This window comes from Vombatus ursinus, unplaced genomic scaffold, assembly GCF_900497805.2.
Source record: "Vombatus ursinus unplaced genomic scaffold, bare-nosed wombat genome assembly UNPS02014820.1, whole genome shotgun sequence".
NCBI classification, from domain to species: domain Eukaryota; kingdom Metazoa; phylum Chordata; class Mammalia; order Diprotodontia; family Vombatidae; genus Vombatus; species Vombatus ursinus.
The window spans coordinates 14,469,861-14,485,759 of NW_020954598.1; the positions used below are offsets into that span (position 1 = coordinate 14,469,861).

At 36.7% G+C, this 15,899-nt stretch overlaps 1 protein-coding gene across 1 annotated transcript in view; it reads left to right on the top strand.

Annotated features, from left to right (window-relative positions):
• PKD1L1 (polycystin 1 like 1, transient receptor potential channel interacting) overlaps positions 1-15,899 on the top strand; it is a 172,095-nt gene that overhangs the window by 120,060 nt on the left and 36,136 nt on the right. The window contains exons 42-46 of the mRNA XM_027837267.1: positions 3,025-3,160; positions 6,507-6,591; positions 8,620-8,796; positions 11,108-11,226; positions 14,197-14,307. Coding sequence (XP_027693068.1) covers positions 3,025-3,160; positions 6,507-6,591; positions 8,620-8,796; positions 11,108-11,226; positions 14,197-14,307 — 628 coding nt within the window. The remainder of the gene's footprint in view (positions 1-3,024; positions 3,161-6,506; positions 6,592-8,619; positions 8,797-11,107; positions 11,227-14,196; positions 14,308-15,899) is intronic.

A 15,899-nucleotide genomic window follows, 5' to 3' on the forward strand; every position in this document is an offset into this window, starting at 1 on the left:
CTTCCAAAAAAACATACCTTCAGTGACTGAAGACAATTTTTAATCAGCAACTAAAAAAATGTTTAGGTTTCTTTGGAGTTGCCTCTTTTGTTAAAATGAGAGGGTTGGCATTTTTAATAATGGTTTATTATATATGACAAGAGGCCCTAGAAAGCCTATAAAATTTTTGAATAGTCATATATTGCAATGATTTTTCCCCCTGTTTTTCTCAAAGTCTCTTAAGAAAAACCTGTGTGATTTGCTTATCACAGCACAGAATTTAGACTTGGGGGTATGCTTGTAAATATTTAATACCCAGCTCTCCAAGAAACAAAATGAAACTATAAGCATACCACACTTTTAAGTTTAATCTGCATAATGAATGTTTTCTTCATCACTTTTTTAAGTCTAGACAATTAGCAAAACAATAAATCAAGTCCTGATTTTTAGCTTTTGAATATTTCTGAGGTGTCATTGCTCACACTGAAAATTTAGCAATCTCACCAGCCAGTTAGAGATGGTGCCAGCACATTCCTGTATCAGCGACAGTCTACAGTAGCCCAACCTATACTCAAAATAAATGCTTTCTGTAAAATGCCTGACAAATGGTTATTCAGCCTCTGCTTTGAGGCCTGCAGTGAGGGGTACCCTACCACTTCTGGAGGCAGCCCATTTCACTCTTAAACATCTATAATTTTTAGGGAATGTTTTTCTGACATCAAACCCAAAGTTGCTTCTTTGAAATTTCTACCTATTGCTCCTGATTCTACCCCATGGGGCCAAAACAGAACACATCTAGTCATCTTTTTCTAAGTGACAGTCTTTCAAATATGTGAAGATAGCTATCATATCCTCAATTCCTCAAGTGATTCTCATATGACAGATTCAAAACTTTCCACCATCCTGGCTGCCTTCCTCTGGGTCTTCTCCAGCCTATCAATATGCTTTTAAAATAGTGGTGCCCAAAACTCAACATAACACTCCAGATGTAGCTTGACTAGAGTACAGGTCTATCACCTCATCCTCCTGGAAGTGATCCCACTCTTAGTGCAGCCCAAGATCACATTAGCTTTTGTTTAGTTTAGTTTTATTTTGAAATCTACAGCACACTAACGCCTCTCCAGACAAACTGCTATCAAATCCTACCTCCCCTAATATACTGGTAAAAATTGATGTTTTGAACCCAAGTGTAAGACTATATTTATCTGGATTGAATTTTACCTTATTAGATTCAACCCAATGAAAGATCTTTTTGGATCCTGACTTTTTCAGTGTGTTAGTGTTCCCTTCAAGATTGATGTCATCTGCATGTGACCAGTGTGATGTTTATGCTTTTACTCAAGTCGTTGTTAAAAATATTAAACAACACAGGGTCAAGCACAGATTCTTAGGACGCTGCATTAGAAAACTCCTGCCAAGTCAACATTGAACCATTAAAGACTACTTTTTGAATGTGGCCATTCAACCATTCTGAACTCATCTCATTGTATTATGTTCCAATTCACTTCTCTCCGCTTTTCCACAAGAATTGGTTGAGATACTTTTATCAAATGTGTTGCTAAAATCAAGGTAAATTGTATTTACCATATTGACCTTCAGCTGTCAGCTTAATTACCCCATTCAAAAAGGAAATAAGGTTAGTTTGGCATTATCACCTATTCTTGATGAAGCCTTGATGACTGTTTGTATAATCACTGTTCCTTCTTTTAAATATTCACTATCCATCTCTTTAATTATCCATTCTAGAATTTCCCCAGCAATTTAAGTCAAGCTCACTGGTCTCTAGCGTATAGTCCTCTTTTACAACCAAAATTTTCTCCAGTTTTGTAGTATTTATACTCTTTTCCCACATATTCTCAAACATCTGTCTTCATGTCAATGTCAAATGTCTTCAACTAGTTCTTTTAGTACCCAAGAATGTAGTTAATCTGTATATCTGAATATAATGTAATCATATTTGAATAATGTAATATAATGATTTCTGAATGATATTTTCTGAATTTAGTTAATCTTAATGAATTTTAAGCTTTAAAAGCTTAAACCAGGGGTGGGGAACCTGTGGCCTCGAGGCCACCTGTGGCCCTCTAGGTCCTCAAGTGTGGCCCTTTGACTGAATCCAAACTTCACAGGACAAATCCCCTTAATAAAAGAATTTGTTCTGTATAACTTGTACTCACTCAAAAGGTCGCACCTTTTGTTTACAGAACAAATCCTTTTATTGTGGGGATTTGTTCTGTGAAGTTTGGATTCAGTCAAAGGGCCACACTTGAGGACCTAGAGGGCCAAGGCCGCAGGTTCCCCACTCCTGGCTTAAAACTATGCTAAGACTTTTGGGAGACTCTGTACATATATACACATATGTAGTCTTCTTCATCTTTAAGACTGCCAATCAAAGCAAGGAAAGAATAACCTAAAATCAGGTACATATGTGTCAAAACCATGATTGTTTATCTGAAAATGGTCGTGAGGGGGGACTTCTGAGAGCTTCTGCATGGTTGAAGGGGCACCATTTAGCAATGATCTCAAGTTAAACACCAGGCAAAATATCTAGATAGATTCTAAGACTTCTGAGGTTTCTTAGTCAAAATATGTGGTCTTGTGCTCATAAGCGAAAACAGTTTCAATATAAATTAAAATCACTCATTTTTAAAGCATCATTGAGCTAGTAGGAAAATAACGAATGATGAATTATAATGATTAATCATAATCATGATAGCTGCCATTAATATGGCACTTTCAGGTTTACAAAGTGATATCTATATACATAATCTCTTTTGATCTTCTGTGAGGTAGGCACTATTATAATCTCATTTTACAGTTATGAAAACTGAGACTGAGAGACATTAAGTGACTTGCCCAGGGTCACATAGTTAATAAGTTTCTGAGGCAATATTTGAATTCAGATCTTAGTCCAGGTCCAGCAATCTATGCCTTCCAATACCCAAATTGAAATGTCTACTGTCTGAAATGTTTTCAAAATGATCTGCTAGAAAATGTATTTTGTATTTTGTTTACGGAATGTATTTTTTGTGGTCTTCTTCTTAGAACCCTGCAACGGGTTAGAAGAACCTGCTCCTCGAAAACTGATTGTTCTTCCTCTTTGGTTGTCCTATGTGGCTTGGGTCACTTGTGGGCTAGTTTCTATGGCTTGTGGATTGGTGACAGGACTTCTAGGATACAGGTAAGGCCCGAAGTACACTCCAAATAACACAATCCATCCCTGTGGGTCTGATTTAGCATACATTCTCTGGACCTACCAAGTATATGTCCTAACCAACCCTTAGAGCAGCTTTAGAACTTAACATGGCTACCTGAAGAAAAACCACTATATAAAATTTTAAAATATAAATATATAAACAATTCTATTATTTCTCTTAGCTTTTCTATATTATATGCATATAATTTTCAATATAAGTAAACATTTATTAAACACTCTGCTGGGTGTAAGGAATGGATAGATGGAGAATTACATAGTTCCTGCCATCAATGTGCCTTTAATCTTATGGTAGGGTTAGGTATGTTCACAAAATAATTATAAGTTCGAAAATGATAAAGTACATAGGTGATGACAAAAAGTGTGCTGTGAGAGATTTAACTAAGATGTGATTAGAGACGATGTCATGGAGGAAGCTTGGAGGACAGTAATTTCAATAAATTGGAGTATGGGGTCAAAATGGCGGAGGGAGATGGTAAGAAGAGACTGGAGCACAATGCATGAAGATAATCCAATTCAGCCGGAGTGGTAGCAGTAGTAGTGGTAGTCACAGTAATAAATAGTCGTAGTAGTAGTAGTATTCATTGTCCTGTTGTCGTCCTTGTAGTCATTGTCATTGTCCTCATAATTATTATAATCATTAACATTTATATAGAACTTGAAGGTTTGCAAAGCACTTCACAATATTTTCTCATTTTACCATTGTAACAACCCTGGGAGATAGGCACTATTATTCATCCCATTTTATAGAAGAGGAAATTGAGGTAGAGGTTAAGTGATTTCCTCAGAGTCACATAGCTAGTAAGCCAAAGTCATAGATCCAAGAAATATTTACCTAAATGATGAGTAATTTGTATTATTTTTCACTCCACCAATTCCCTTGGCCTATTGTTTATCTATTATTGTTATATCACTAGTAATGAAGAGTCATGTTGGAGCATTAAATTCAAAGGCCAGATTTGAACTCAGGTCTTCTTGATTCCAGATCCAGCATTCTAGCCACTTTGTCACCCAGCTGCCTATAAAAGATATACAATGCCAAGCATTGTAGCTAGGCACTAGAGCTATAAGGACAAAAATTTAGCAGACCCTGCCCTTCTAAAAGCACTTTTATTCTGTTGGGGGAGACAAAATGTGCACATATGGGTATATACAAGATTAAAATGATATGATTTTTGTCAGGGAGGAATCAGGTGTTGGAGAAATCAGGAAAGGCCTGTGTGGCAAGTGGCCTTTGAAATGAGTTTTGAAGGAAACCAGGAATTCTAAGGGGAGATGAGGAGGGAGGACATTCCAGGCATGGGGGAATGAACTATGTAAAGTCATAGAGAAAGGAGATGGAATGTAACGTGTGAGAAACTTAAAGTCCAGTTTGGCTAGATGGTAAAATATATAAAGGGGGGTAATGTTAATAAGCCCAGAAAGGGAGCATAGAGTCATGTAGTACTGTGAAATGAGGCTGGAAAGATGGGATGCAGCCAGATTGATAATGACTTTGAATGCAAAGAGTTTATGGTGAACCAGTGACATTTTCAACGGTATAAATCACCCTCGTTTTAAATAACAAAAACCAATTGTTATATCCCATGGAACCCCATAGGAAGTTTTAGGAGTAGGTGTTCAAATTGCTAAGTTGCATAGTTTACAGGTCGCAGCTGCAAAGGGCTGTGTGAATGTCTGCAAAATGCAACCCTCTGAGGAGGCCTTTTGAGAAAGGAGAATGGTGCAAACATCATTATGCTTCGCAGCAGAAAGATGTGCAGAAATATCTCAAGTTTCACAGAATCAGAGACTGGCCCTTTTCCCAGAACACAGAACTGATTTATTTACTGCCAGTTCTGAGTAAAGAGAACACTGTCTGGTAATTAAACAGATCCACAGTAGATTTCTATCATATCCTTTCTCTTTCCACTTTGAGACAGAACCTGATAATTTTACCTTTCTGATTATAAAAAGGTAAAATATGCTTTTTTAAATGATAGCAATCATCTGGTCTGGTATTGGATTGGATCATTACACTTTCTCCCAGATTTAATGCTCCAACATGACTCTTCATTACTAATAATATAACAATTATAGATAAACAATAGGTCAAGGGAATTGGTGGAACAAAAAATAATATAAATTACCCATTATTTAGGTAATCTGAAGTCTATAAAACTTTTCTCTAGCTGAATATCTAAAATGATAAAGCTAGAAATTAGGAAAGACATTCAAATGGTTGACACAGTGGAAATTCTAAAATCATAATAACTGCTTTGAGCCAGAGTGGTACTGTGAGAGGAGCACTCTCTTTGGAGTTAAGGACGTAGGTTCAGATTCCCACCTTTGACACTCATGATCTCTGTCACTTTGGGCAAGTAACTTCCTCAGTCTTAGTTTCCTCATTTACAAAATGAGGGGTTCGGACTATATAATCTCTGAATTCCCTTCCAGTTTTTCATCTATAACCCCATGAAACAATAAGCTACATTTTGGGTGTATATTATCAAATTATTTGCTCAAAAGGCATTATAGATAATGTGTTACTACTTTGCTGAATTTTCAGGTTAGCATCCTATTCACTTTTTTTCTTTTTTGGAGAGGGTATATGTTTGACTAGAATACTGAGGGCATCCCTCAATAGTTCACTAATTATCATACCAAAATACACCTAAAGAGAGCAGTATTGTTTAGGGAAAAGAGGATTGTCTTTGGCACTTTGGTAGTCTCCAGTTCTGTTACTTTGGGTGGCAGAAAGTTAGTCATTTAACCTGTCTGGCTCAGTTTCTTTTTCTATAAAATAAGGGGTCCAAACTAGTTACTAGCTAAGACCCTTTCCAGTTCTATAATTCTGTCAAATTAGCATTAATTATTAATTAACATTAATGTTACTATAGAGTTTGATTCTAGTCTACTAAACAGATACTAATAAGTACTTTCTGTGTGCAAAGTACCATGCTAGGCATAATAAAACATTTAGATAAAAGCAGTGCCCCACCCCCTCATAGACTTTACAATTAAATATATTCCATTCAGAGTTTGCTTTCATCCATGTCCCTTGGGAGATATGTATTGAGAATGAATCTGCAGGTGTGTAGCAGGAAAATTAAGGATCAAATTATAAAAATATTCTGGCTCATTTGAAATCAAGGGGATCACTTTTAGCAGGGGGAAGAGACTCATGGAGTAAGTGGGGCTTTTCATGAGGACCCTGAATCCATTGTTCAATTTCCATCATAGAAGCAATAAAAAATTAGTTAAACTGTGGAAGTAGAAGAAAACTGATTTTGAAGATCACAAAATACAGTTCTATTCTTATCCCCTTATACAGGTTTGGTTCTTCAGAGTGTATCCAGTGGATCCATTCAGTGTTCTTTTCCATTGTGGGCTGTATTTTTGTTGCCCAGCCACTTGTGGTAAGAAACATTCTAATTGCTGTGTTTGTTGTTAAAAAAAAAAACAAAAAAAAATGGACCTGATAATAGTAAGCCAAAAGTCAATCGATCAATCAATAAGTATTTATTAAGCACCTACTATGTACCAGGCACTGTGCTAAGTGTAGGAATGATCAGGAAATAGACAACTCCCTTGTTGAATAGAAATTACTTTTTTTTCCCCCCAGATCAGTATAGTTTCCTTTAGTACATAAAAAAAAAGAAAGTTACTGAAATGGTTTCCTTTCGTTAATAAAACAATTAGACTCACCATCATCATTACCGTGATTATCCATCATGAATCATATAAACAAATCTGTAGATACTAACAAACAGCTTTGGGGATGGAGGCAAGAGTAGTTAGAGGAAGGAAAATTCAGACCAAGCACTTTTTATGTTTTTGGCCGGTTCTTAAGACTTTACTGAGTTCCTACACTTTGCAACTGGCTAATGATGATCTTTGGTGTTGTGGCCTCATTCTAGGCCTTGGTTTCCTTATCTGTGAAATGAAAGGGCTAAACTAGATGACTCTTGAGATCCTTTCTCCAAATCTGTGATCGCATGATCTATTATCTAAGAGGAGAGACTGACATGTATTATAAAATAACAAATATGTGTTATTGTTCAGTTGTTTTTGACTCTTGGTGACCCCATTTGAGATTTTCTTGGCATAGATACTACAGTGGTTTACCAATTCCTTCTGCAGCTTATTTTTACAGATGAAGAAACTGAGGCAAGTAGAGGTTCATGACCTGCCCAGAGTCACACAGCTAGTAAGTGTCTGAGGTCAGATTTAGATTCAGAAAGATGAGTCTTTCTGATTTCAGACCTGTCACTCTATCCACTGCATCACCAAGCTGCCCAACAAATACACAGATAAAATCATTACACATACATCACAAGTATAAGGTTGGTTGGATTACTGTTAAATATATAAGGCATCTTAGAAATTATGGGTCTTGGGCTTCATAGTGGAAGAGAGTCAGAATCTTTATTGCCATGTTAAAAAAAAGTTTTTTGAAAGGAGTTTGAAAGAATTGGTTAAATTATTGGGATTATCTGTGAATTTCATTTTTTTCTCCATACATCATCCTCATTGTAGCAGAGATAATCCAAGATCGGAGCTATAGTCATAAATGTTATTACTACAGGGAAAGGGAAAAAAAAGACAAGGGGAAGAGCAACAGTTGTTCGCACAAATTGCAGGTGCTGATGTTTCCACCCAGAGGAATATATAGCCGTGGGTCATCAGCTATTTAAATGGAAGAAACAAACTAACTGCTGGTAGCTTTGCTTAGATTATCCTCTTTGTGATAACTATAAAAACAAAAGGTGAATTGCTAGAGGATTAAGAGGAAGAGTTTGGTGGCAACTTTGTAGTAGTAAACAGCATGATTCCTGTGGTCCAGGGTCTCAGTGTTTTTCCTGTATGTGAGTTTTTTTTTTTTTTTAATTTACCATAGAACATTTCTCCAGGAAAGGAAACCTATAAAGCATGATGCTTTCATGTGCCTAACTTGTGTTTATGTGGCTTTGAGGTCTGGGCACTGCTTGCCCCACAGGGAGGGAGGAGTCTTTGATAAATTTGTGTATTAAGGTCAGCGGAAGCTCTGTATCCTGTCAATGACTTCTGAGCTAACTCCACTTCTAGGTCAGAGCCTGGCCTATAATCCTAAGAAACTGTCTATAGAGTTTTTTGGTAAAAACTTTCTTAGGATTGCCACAGGCCTCCTTGTCCTAAATTGAGAATAATGTGCACAATTCCTGCACATTTTAAGGGACAGGAGTTTTGGAGACCCCAAGACGATTAGAGTGATAATAAATGAAGACATTTCAACTATTGTGTTTCTCCTTGTGCTGCTTGCCATTATTATTTCTATGAAAAGGGCTTAGTTAAACCTAAAACTTGAGAGCCATTTCTGGCCTGGGAACAGAAAGGAGTTTTTATGTAGAGAAAGGTAACAAACCAAATGGACTTGGCTATAAGTTACATTGTGATTTTCTTTCCAGATATTCGCTGCGGCGTTGGCCCTAGCTTGGAGAAAAAGAGACCACAAAGGTTTCTTTATTAAGGCATTATATGATGCAACCAAGAACCTTGAATATGAATTGCGTCATCTTTCCAAGAATCGTGCCCTGTACCCTTCATACTGTTGCACTCCCAACACTGCAGCTGACTTTGAAAAAGTAAGACATTTAACTCTGTAGGGGCTTTATAAACCTTAAAGAATTATCTCAATGGGAGTGATAATTATTATTTATCATTATTATTGAGTTATTATTAGGTTTTATCAAGCAAATGTGACTATTTTTGCTTCTTATGATACTTATCCAAAAATATTCTATGAGTTAGACTTAGATTTTTGCTTTGGAAGATAATGAAACGCTTATTGATGTCTTCTACTTCTTCCAACACAAATACATAAAAGATAAATTATGCACAAATGCAGAAAACTCATCCATATGTTTTTCCCCCAAAGAATACTGAGAATGAATTCAAGTTGGTGAACATATTACAATATGATGAGCTGAATGACTGACTAATCCACTTCCTGGCTATAAAAATGGCACTCTATGAAGCACATGTTCTTTGAGACTAGTACTATTCTAATTTACACATGGGAAAATCATTCATTCTGTCAACAGGCATTTATTAGATTTATATGCACAGTCCTTTTGGAAAGTCTCATTCTGATGTCTCATCCTCGGAGTGAAAACATCAGATCTCCCCAAGCTAGAAAGGCGTTGAGTATGATGGGCCAGGTGTTAGCTGTCCATCTTCTGCAGACCTGCCAATCTAAGTTTGATGGCGGTCATCAACTGAAAATTTCTACCTGCTAATTTTTGGGGAGCTTGTGAGGAAAGAAGGTGGTGGGAGAGGAATAACCATTTATATAGCGCCCACTATGAGCCAGGCACTGTGTTAAGCACTTTACAAATATTATTTTATTTGCTCTTTACAACAACCCTGTGAGGTAGGTACTGTTGTTGTTCTCATTTCACTGGTGGGAAAACTGAGGGAAAGATTAAATGACTTGCTCAGGGTCACATAGCTAATAAGAGTCTGATGCCAGATTTGAACTCAGGTGTTCCTGACTCCAGGCCCTTGACTCTATCCACTGTGCCGTCTAGCTGCCTATTGTACCACCTAGGAGCTATTGGGGGAGGGGAGGAGAAGAAGGGTGGAGGTAGCAAAGCAATTAATGAAACCATCATCTACTAAGACATGGAGGAGTTGCAGACTTCCTCAGTGAAGGTCATACTCAAACAAATGAAATAATGGATTTAAAAATATATATATATATACATATATATGTATACATAGCTCTTTAGTGATTAATATGGTAGATATAAAAGAAGATGTAAAATCTGCCCTCAAGAAGCTTACAGTCAGATTGAACATTGCATATTATGTTCATTAAGTTGCGTTATACTTTTCTCCCATCTCCACCACACCCCCAGAAGTTGTTCTTTGCTTGTTTTTCCCGAATATCACTTGATCATTAGTTTCAGATGTTGCAACTTATTTGCCAGTTAGACATTGTAGTCTTTAATGTGTTTAAAATCTTTTTAATACAATTTTTTTTCTGATGTTGTCGTATGGCTCGAAGTTCTAAAACAGTATAGCCTCAGAAAAATTAAAATGGAAAAATCACCTAAAAGTAATGAAAAGATACAAGTAAGTATCTTAAGTATAATAAGGCATAAGTAAACTGTAATGTGTTACAAACAAGGAGTAAAGGTGAAGATTTTTATTGTGTAAAGGATGGTTGCCTACAGAATCACTTGTCAGGAGGTAAAAAGCTTAAGTTTCAATGCTATCTGCTTTTTGGAGCTCTGTGGGAGCCTTTCAGAACAAGTTGGAGATCTACTGAAGCCCCTTTGGGCAGGCAGGGGATCTGCTGTAGCAGCTCCAAAGCCATTAGGACTCTGCTGGGATTACTGGGTCCTTCTCTTAGTATATTTAGTGCTTAGTATGTCATAGTACACATGCTTCTCCTTCAATTCTCCATTCTAGTTTTAGCTCCATGCTTGCCTTTCCCTCTTCACCAATGCTTGTGCTCTGGACTCTCTACTTTTAAAGTAAACTACCTCTCCTACCTCCCAGTAGACTCTCTACCAAGTTCTCTCCTACTAATGCTTGGCTAGTAATGCAGTAATGCAGCTAGACATATAGCCTCATGGAAAATGAAATTCAAAGAAGTTCTCCCAGTAAGGAATTCTCTCAGCACCCCAAACATAGAAAATGAAGTCTTCAGTATTTTAATCCTTGGCATGCCACCTACATATAATTTTGTATACGTATAATACATATAATCTTTCAAGTTGGTGGTGTTCCATAGTTCATGACCATAGAATCAATGGGAGAGTATTGTTAAATTATAAGGTGAAATATACAACCTTATGGTGATTTCATTTCTTGGTTTGGACAGAATGCTGGGTAATTCTTTCATTTTCTTCTACCATGATTAATGAATAGTCCATTTCTCTCTGACAGATACTAGTGGCCCGTCAAAGAGCACGTTATTTACAATGGATTCACCCACCAACTCCAGCCCAACTGAAAGAAGCCAGGGGGAGAATCAGAAAAGAAGTCCTCTTACAAACAGCAAGAAGGTTGGAGAAGCCTGTCTTTCTTTCAGTTTTCTTTACTCAAATGTTCTGGTACAAGTTCATTTCTAACTTTAAAGTGCAAGAGTAGAATTGTTTCCTCCTTCTTCCAAACTCACTCCATCCCTCTTGGAAATGCTGCCTTTTAAAAACAAACAAACAAACAAACAACAAAAAAATGTATCACTGATTTCTCTGAAGCCATTTCCTTTCATCTTAACAACTTTCAAGTTAATCTCTCCAAAATAGCTTGTGAATAAACAATGATCAATTGTTGCCCCAAAATAAAACATTTGAAGTTTAAGTATGTCGTGTAGTTACCAGCCTTAATCATCTTTCTTTCAAAACTACTTCATTACTTACTGTGGAGAGGCAGTTGTGGTTTAGCACACATACCAGTGGACTGGAGATCAGGAGATATGGGTTCAAATCCTAGGCACTTAGCAGCTGTGAGACCATGGGCATGGTCACTTCACTTTACTGATTTCCTCTCTTATAAAATGGTTAGTGGGAGGAAGATTATACTTGTATCACCTACCTAAAGGCTCCTAGGGAAGAGAGGGCATTGTAAACCTTAGAAGTACTATAGAAATGAGAGTCAATGTTGCTTGTCTAATGTGGGATGTCATTGTCTCCATTCTAATATGAAAAAAATTCTCAAAATAGTTTTTTCCAAAGAGAAATGTCGTGGTTTTATTGGTGGACAGTGTTTATTGGAAGTGTGTCAGCAAGTGGCCTAGATGGAATTCTGAGACTCCAGATCAGCTGCCTAAAAGCTATATCCCAGATATCCAAAGGGCACTGAGAGAGAAGAAAAACTAGGCAAGGTCATCCAAATAAAAATTATTTTGGGGAGAGGTGAAGATAGAATGATGTGAAGTCATACTCTGTCACAGTAAGAATGATCCAGGTTCCAGGCAATCCAATGTTGTAATTTTCAGAAAGAGTTGTTATCAGAACCCTTGAGATTGCTCCACAGAGCGGACACTAAATTAAGAGTAGAGGAAGGAAGTCAAAGTTGAGGCTAGTCTTTCTCTGCTCCTGAATTTCTGTAGGGCCCCTCAAAGACCAGATCTAAAATACATCATGATCATTTGTAAGGAGGCAAATGTAGAAAATTACTAATTGAAAGACGAGTTGAAAACAATGATTTCTACCAACTTGTTAAGGTAAAACAGAATCCCAAACAATGATAAGGTAACATTCTGTTCTTTTTCCTAAATCAAATTACCTGTATTATAGTTTAGTCCTCCAAATATCAAATTTCCCAAATTATCCTCACTTTCCTTATCTATAAAAATAGAGGGTTAGACTAGATTATCTTTAAGGTTCTAAATCCTATGAACCTTCTAAGCTGGCATTATGCATGGGCAGAAGTAGGCTTATGATATATGATTTCCACAAACGTAAAGAAAAACCCAAATATTTCTCCCCACCCTATTTTATAACTCTTGACTTTCCATCATTAGTATTTCACTCCATTGGCTGAAAGAAAGACTTACTAATACCTCATAGCATCTAAATACTAAACCCTGAGAAAGATGCCACATGCAGTGCTCTTTGATTCCTGATTAGCTGTACCTCAAGTAGGAATTACCAATTACCTTTATGACAACATAGTATACTGGAAAACACTGGAAAGATACTTGAGTAAGGAGTGACCTGGCTTAAATCCTGCCTCTGAGACATACTGTAATACTTCTCTGATTGAAGTAAAATCATTTAATCTCTGAATTTCAATTTCTTAATCTATGAATTAAGACTTAATTACGAGGATGATGATGATTATACCTGGTGTACTACCTTTTCTATATTTACTACCATAGGAGTATAGATTTAAAGTTGGATGAAATACACCATAGAGGTCATTTAGTCCAACCCCCTTATTTGATAGATAAGGAAACTGAGGCCCAGGCAGCAAAGTGACTTGCCTAGGATCACAGAGGTAGTAAGTGGCAGGGGTAAGATTTAAATCCAGCTTTTCTGAATCTAAATGTAGTATTCTTTCCTTTGCCCTATAAGTACATGTAAATACTTTTCAATCCTTAAGGAACAAAGTAAATTTTTCTTTTTCTTCTTCTTCTTTTTCTTCCTCCTCTTCTTCTTCTTCTTCTTCTTCTTCTTCTTCTTTTCTTCTTCTTCTTCTTCTTCGTCTTCTTCTTCTTCTTCCAACAAACTGAAAAGCAGACAGCTGTGAGCAACAACCTTTCTGGATTCTCCCACTGAAAACAGTCTATAGAGCTCATACAAGTCCCCCTGAAAGAGAAGTTGTATTTCTTGTCTATCTAATAGCAAATTAGCTTAGTAGTTATTTGCATACTCCTAAAACATTTATAAGTATATGAGTTTAATTTAGTTTAATATTTCAAGGATCCACGATTTCAATCATATGGATATAGCCTCCACTATGCCTTAGTCAGTTTCATGAAGTTATGATAATATGGTTCTATATAGTTATGTGCTTAGAGTCAGGAAGTTCAAATTTCATCTTTAATACTTACTAGATCTGTGACCATTGACAAATCATCCCAACTTTTGGAGTCATGGTTACCTCATCTGTAAAAGAAATCAATGATTCATACCTTATACCTACCTTACAGAATTGTTTTGAGACTGGAATAATCTTGGTATAAAGAGTTTTTCAAAACTGAAATTGATCAAGTATTAGAGGGAGCTTGGTAGCATAGCAGCTCAAATTCTAGACCTGAAATTAGGAAGAGCTTAGTTCAAATTAAACCTCTAGTGTAACCAGTTAACCTTTACTTCAGGAACCTCATCTGTAAAATGGAATAGTAATAGCAACTAAAATAGGGGTATTGTGAGAATCAAATGAGATATTTGTAAAATACTTTGCAAACCTTAAAGCACTATGGAAATGCTAGCTATTGTTATTTTTTTTGAGTATTATTGCTGTTGTAGCTATTATTATTATTCATCAAAATAATAGCTGGTTGTTGTTTGTTTTTTTCCCCACAGAAACTTTTTTACATATATAATAATGTTGTTTCTACTTTTATTTATCATATTTGGAAAAATTTCCCGTCATGAGTACGTTCTTAATCAGGCCATCCAGAATGAATTCACAAGGTAAGTTTTAAACATGAGGTTTGTGAACTTGTTTTAAAAAAGATTATGTTTTGATAACTGTATTTCAATAAATTGTTTTCCTTTGTCATTTTGAGTTTATTTTGTGCACTTAAAAAACGTTATTCTGAGAACTCTTCATTGGCTTTCAATCTCAGATTTTAATCTCAGCTAACTTTCGGACATCTTGAGCTGGATGTCTTGTAGATATTTCAAACTCAATATGTCTAAAAGAGAAGTCGTTATCTTTTCCCTGAGACCCTCTCTGCATCTCCTACCTTCCTTCATTGTAGAGGGCAATATCCATCCTCCCAGTCCCTCAAGCTCATAATCTAGGGGTCATCCTGGATTCCTCACTTTCTCTACCTCCTCACCCCCCATATCCAGGCTGTTGCCAACACCTGTTGATTTCACCTTTGCAACATCCCTTGAATATTTCTACTTCTTCCCTCTGACACTGCCACCACTCTGTCCATATTATGTCATGCCTGGGCTCTTGCAATCTGCCTACCTCATCTTTCCCCATTCCACTCCATCATCCATTTAGCCATTAAAGAGATTTTCCTAAAGCACAGGTCTGAGGTCGTGCCTCTCACCCCTTATTCAATAATAGGCTGCTTATTATCTCCAGGATCAAATAGAAAATGCTCTGTTTGGCATTTAAAATCCTTCATGACCTACTTTTCCAGTCTTCTTACACCTTACTCTCCAGTTCAGTGACCATGGTTTCCTGCCTGTTCCACAAACAAGATATTCCATTTCTCAGCTCCAGACATTTCTTCTGGTTGTCTCTGGAATGCTCTCCCTCCTTCCTCCATTTTACCTAATCACCTCTCTGTCTTTAAATCTTAACTAAAATCCTATATTTTACTGGAAGCCTTCCTTAAGCCCTCTTAATTTCATTGGCTTTTCCTTATTAATTATTACCTATTTATCCTATATATACCTTGTTTTGTATGTATTTGTTAGCATGTTGCCTCCCACCATTAACCTACATGGACTTTTTTCTGCCTCTTTTTATATCCCCAGTGCTTAGCACAGTGCCTGGTACATAGTAGGCACTTAATAAATGCTTGTTTCTTTCTCTTCCTCTTCTCACAGGAGAAAAAGCTATGTATGTGCTCTGGATGATGAGGAAAGTGAGGTTCAGATAGTCACATGACTAGTGATACAGTAGATGGAACATTGAATTTGAAGCCAGAAGACCTAAGGAGTTAAAATCCTGTCTCTTCCAATTACTACCTATGTGATTCTGCATTTAATCTCTCTAGGCCTCAGTTTCCTTGTTGTATAAATACTGTGATTGTGAATGTTGCTATGGAAGGTACAGTTGGCCAGCTGGTATTCATCAGAACTCTTTCTTCTCCACCCCTTTCTCTCTGGAGATTTATTCAGCCACTCATGTTACAACAATTAGCTCTTTTTTTTTTTTTTTAAACCAAGGGAGCAAATCCCTCAGGTCCATAGGATTGCCTCCTCTGCTACTTTATGGAGTTTTGTTAGATGAAAGTTGGGAATCTGATAACAGTTGCTGAGAAAACCCAGTTAGGAAAATTCCTAACATTGAGGCAGAGACTTAGTTCTCTGCCATATCT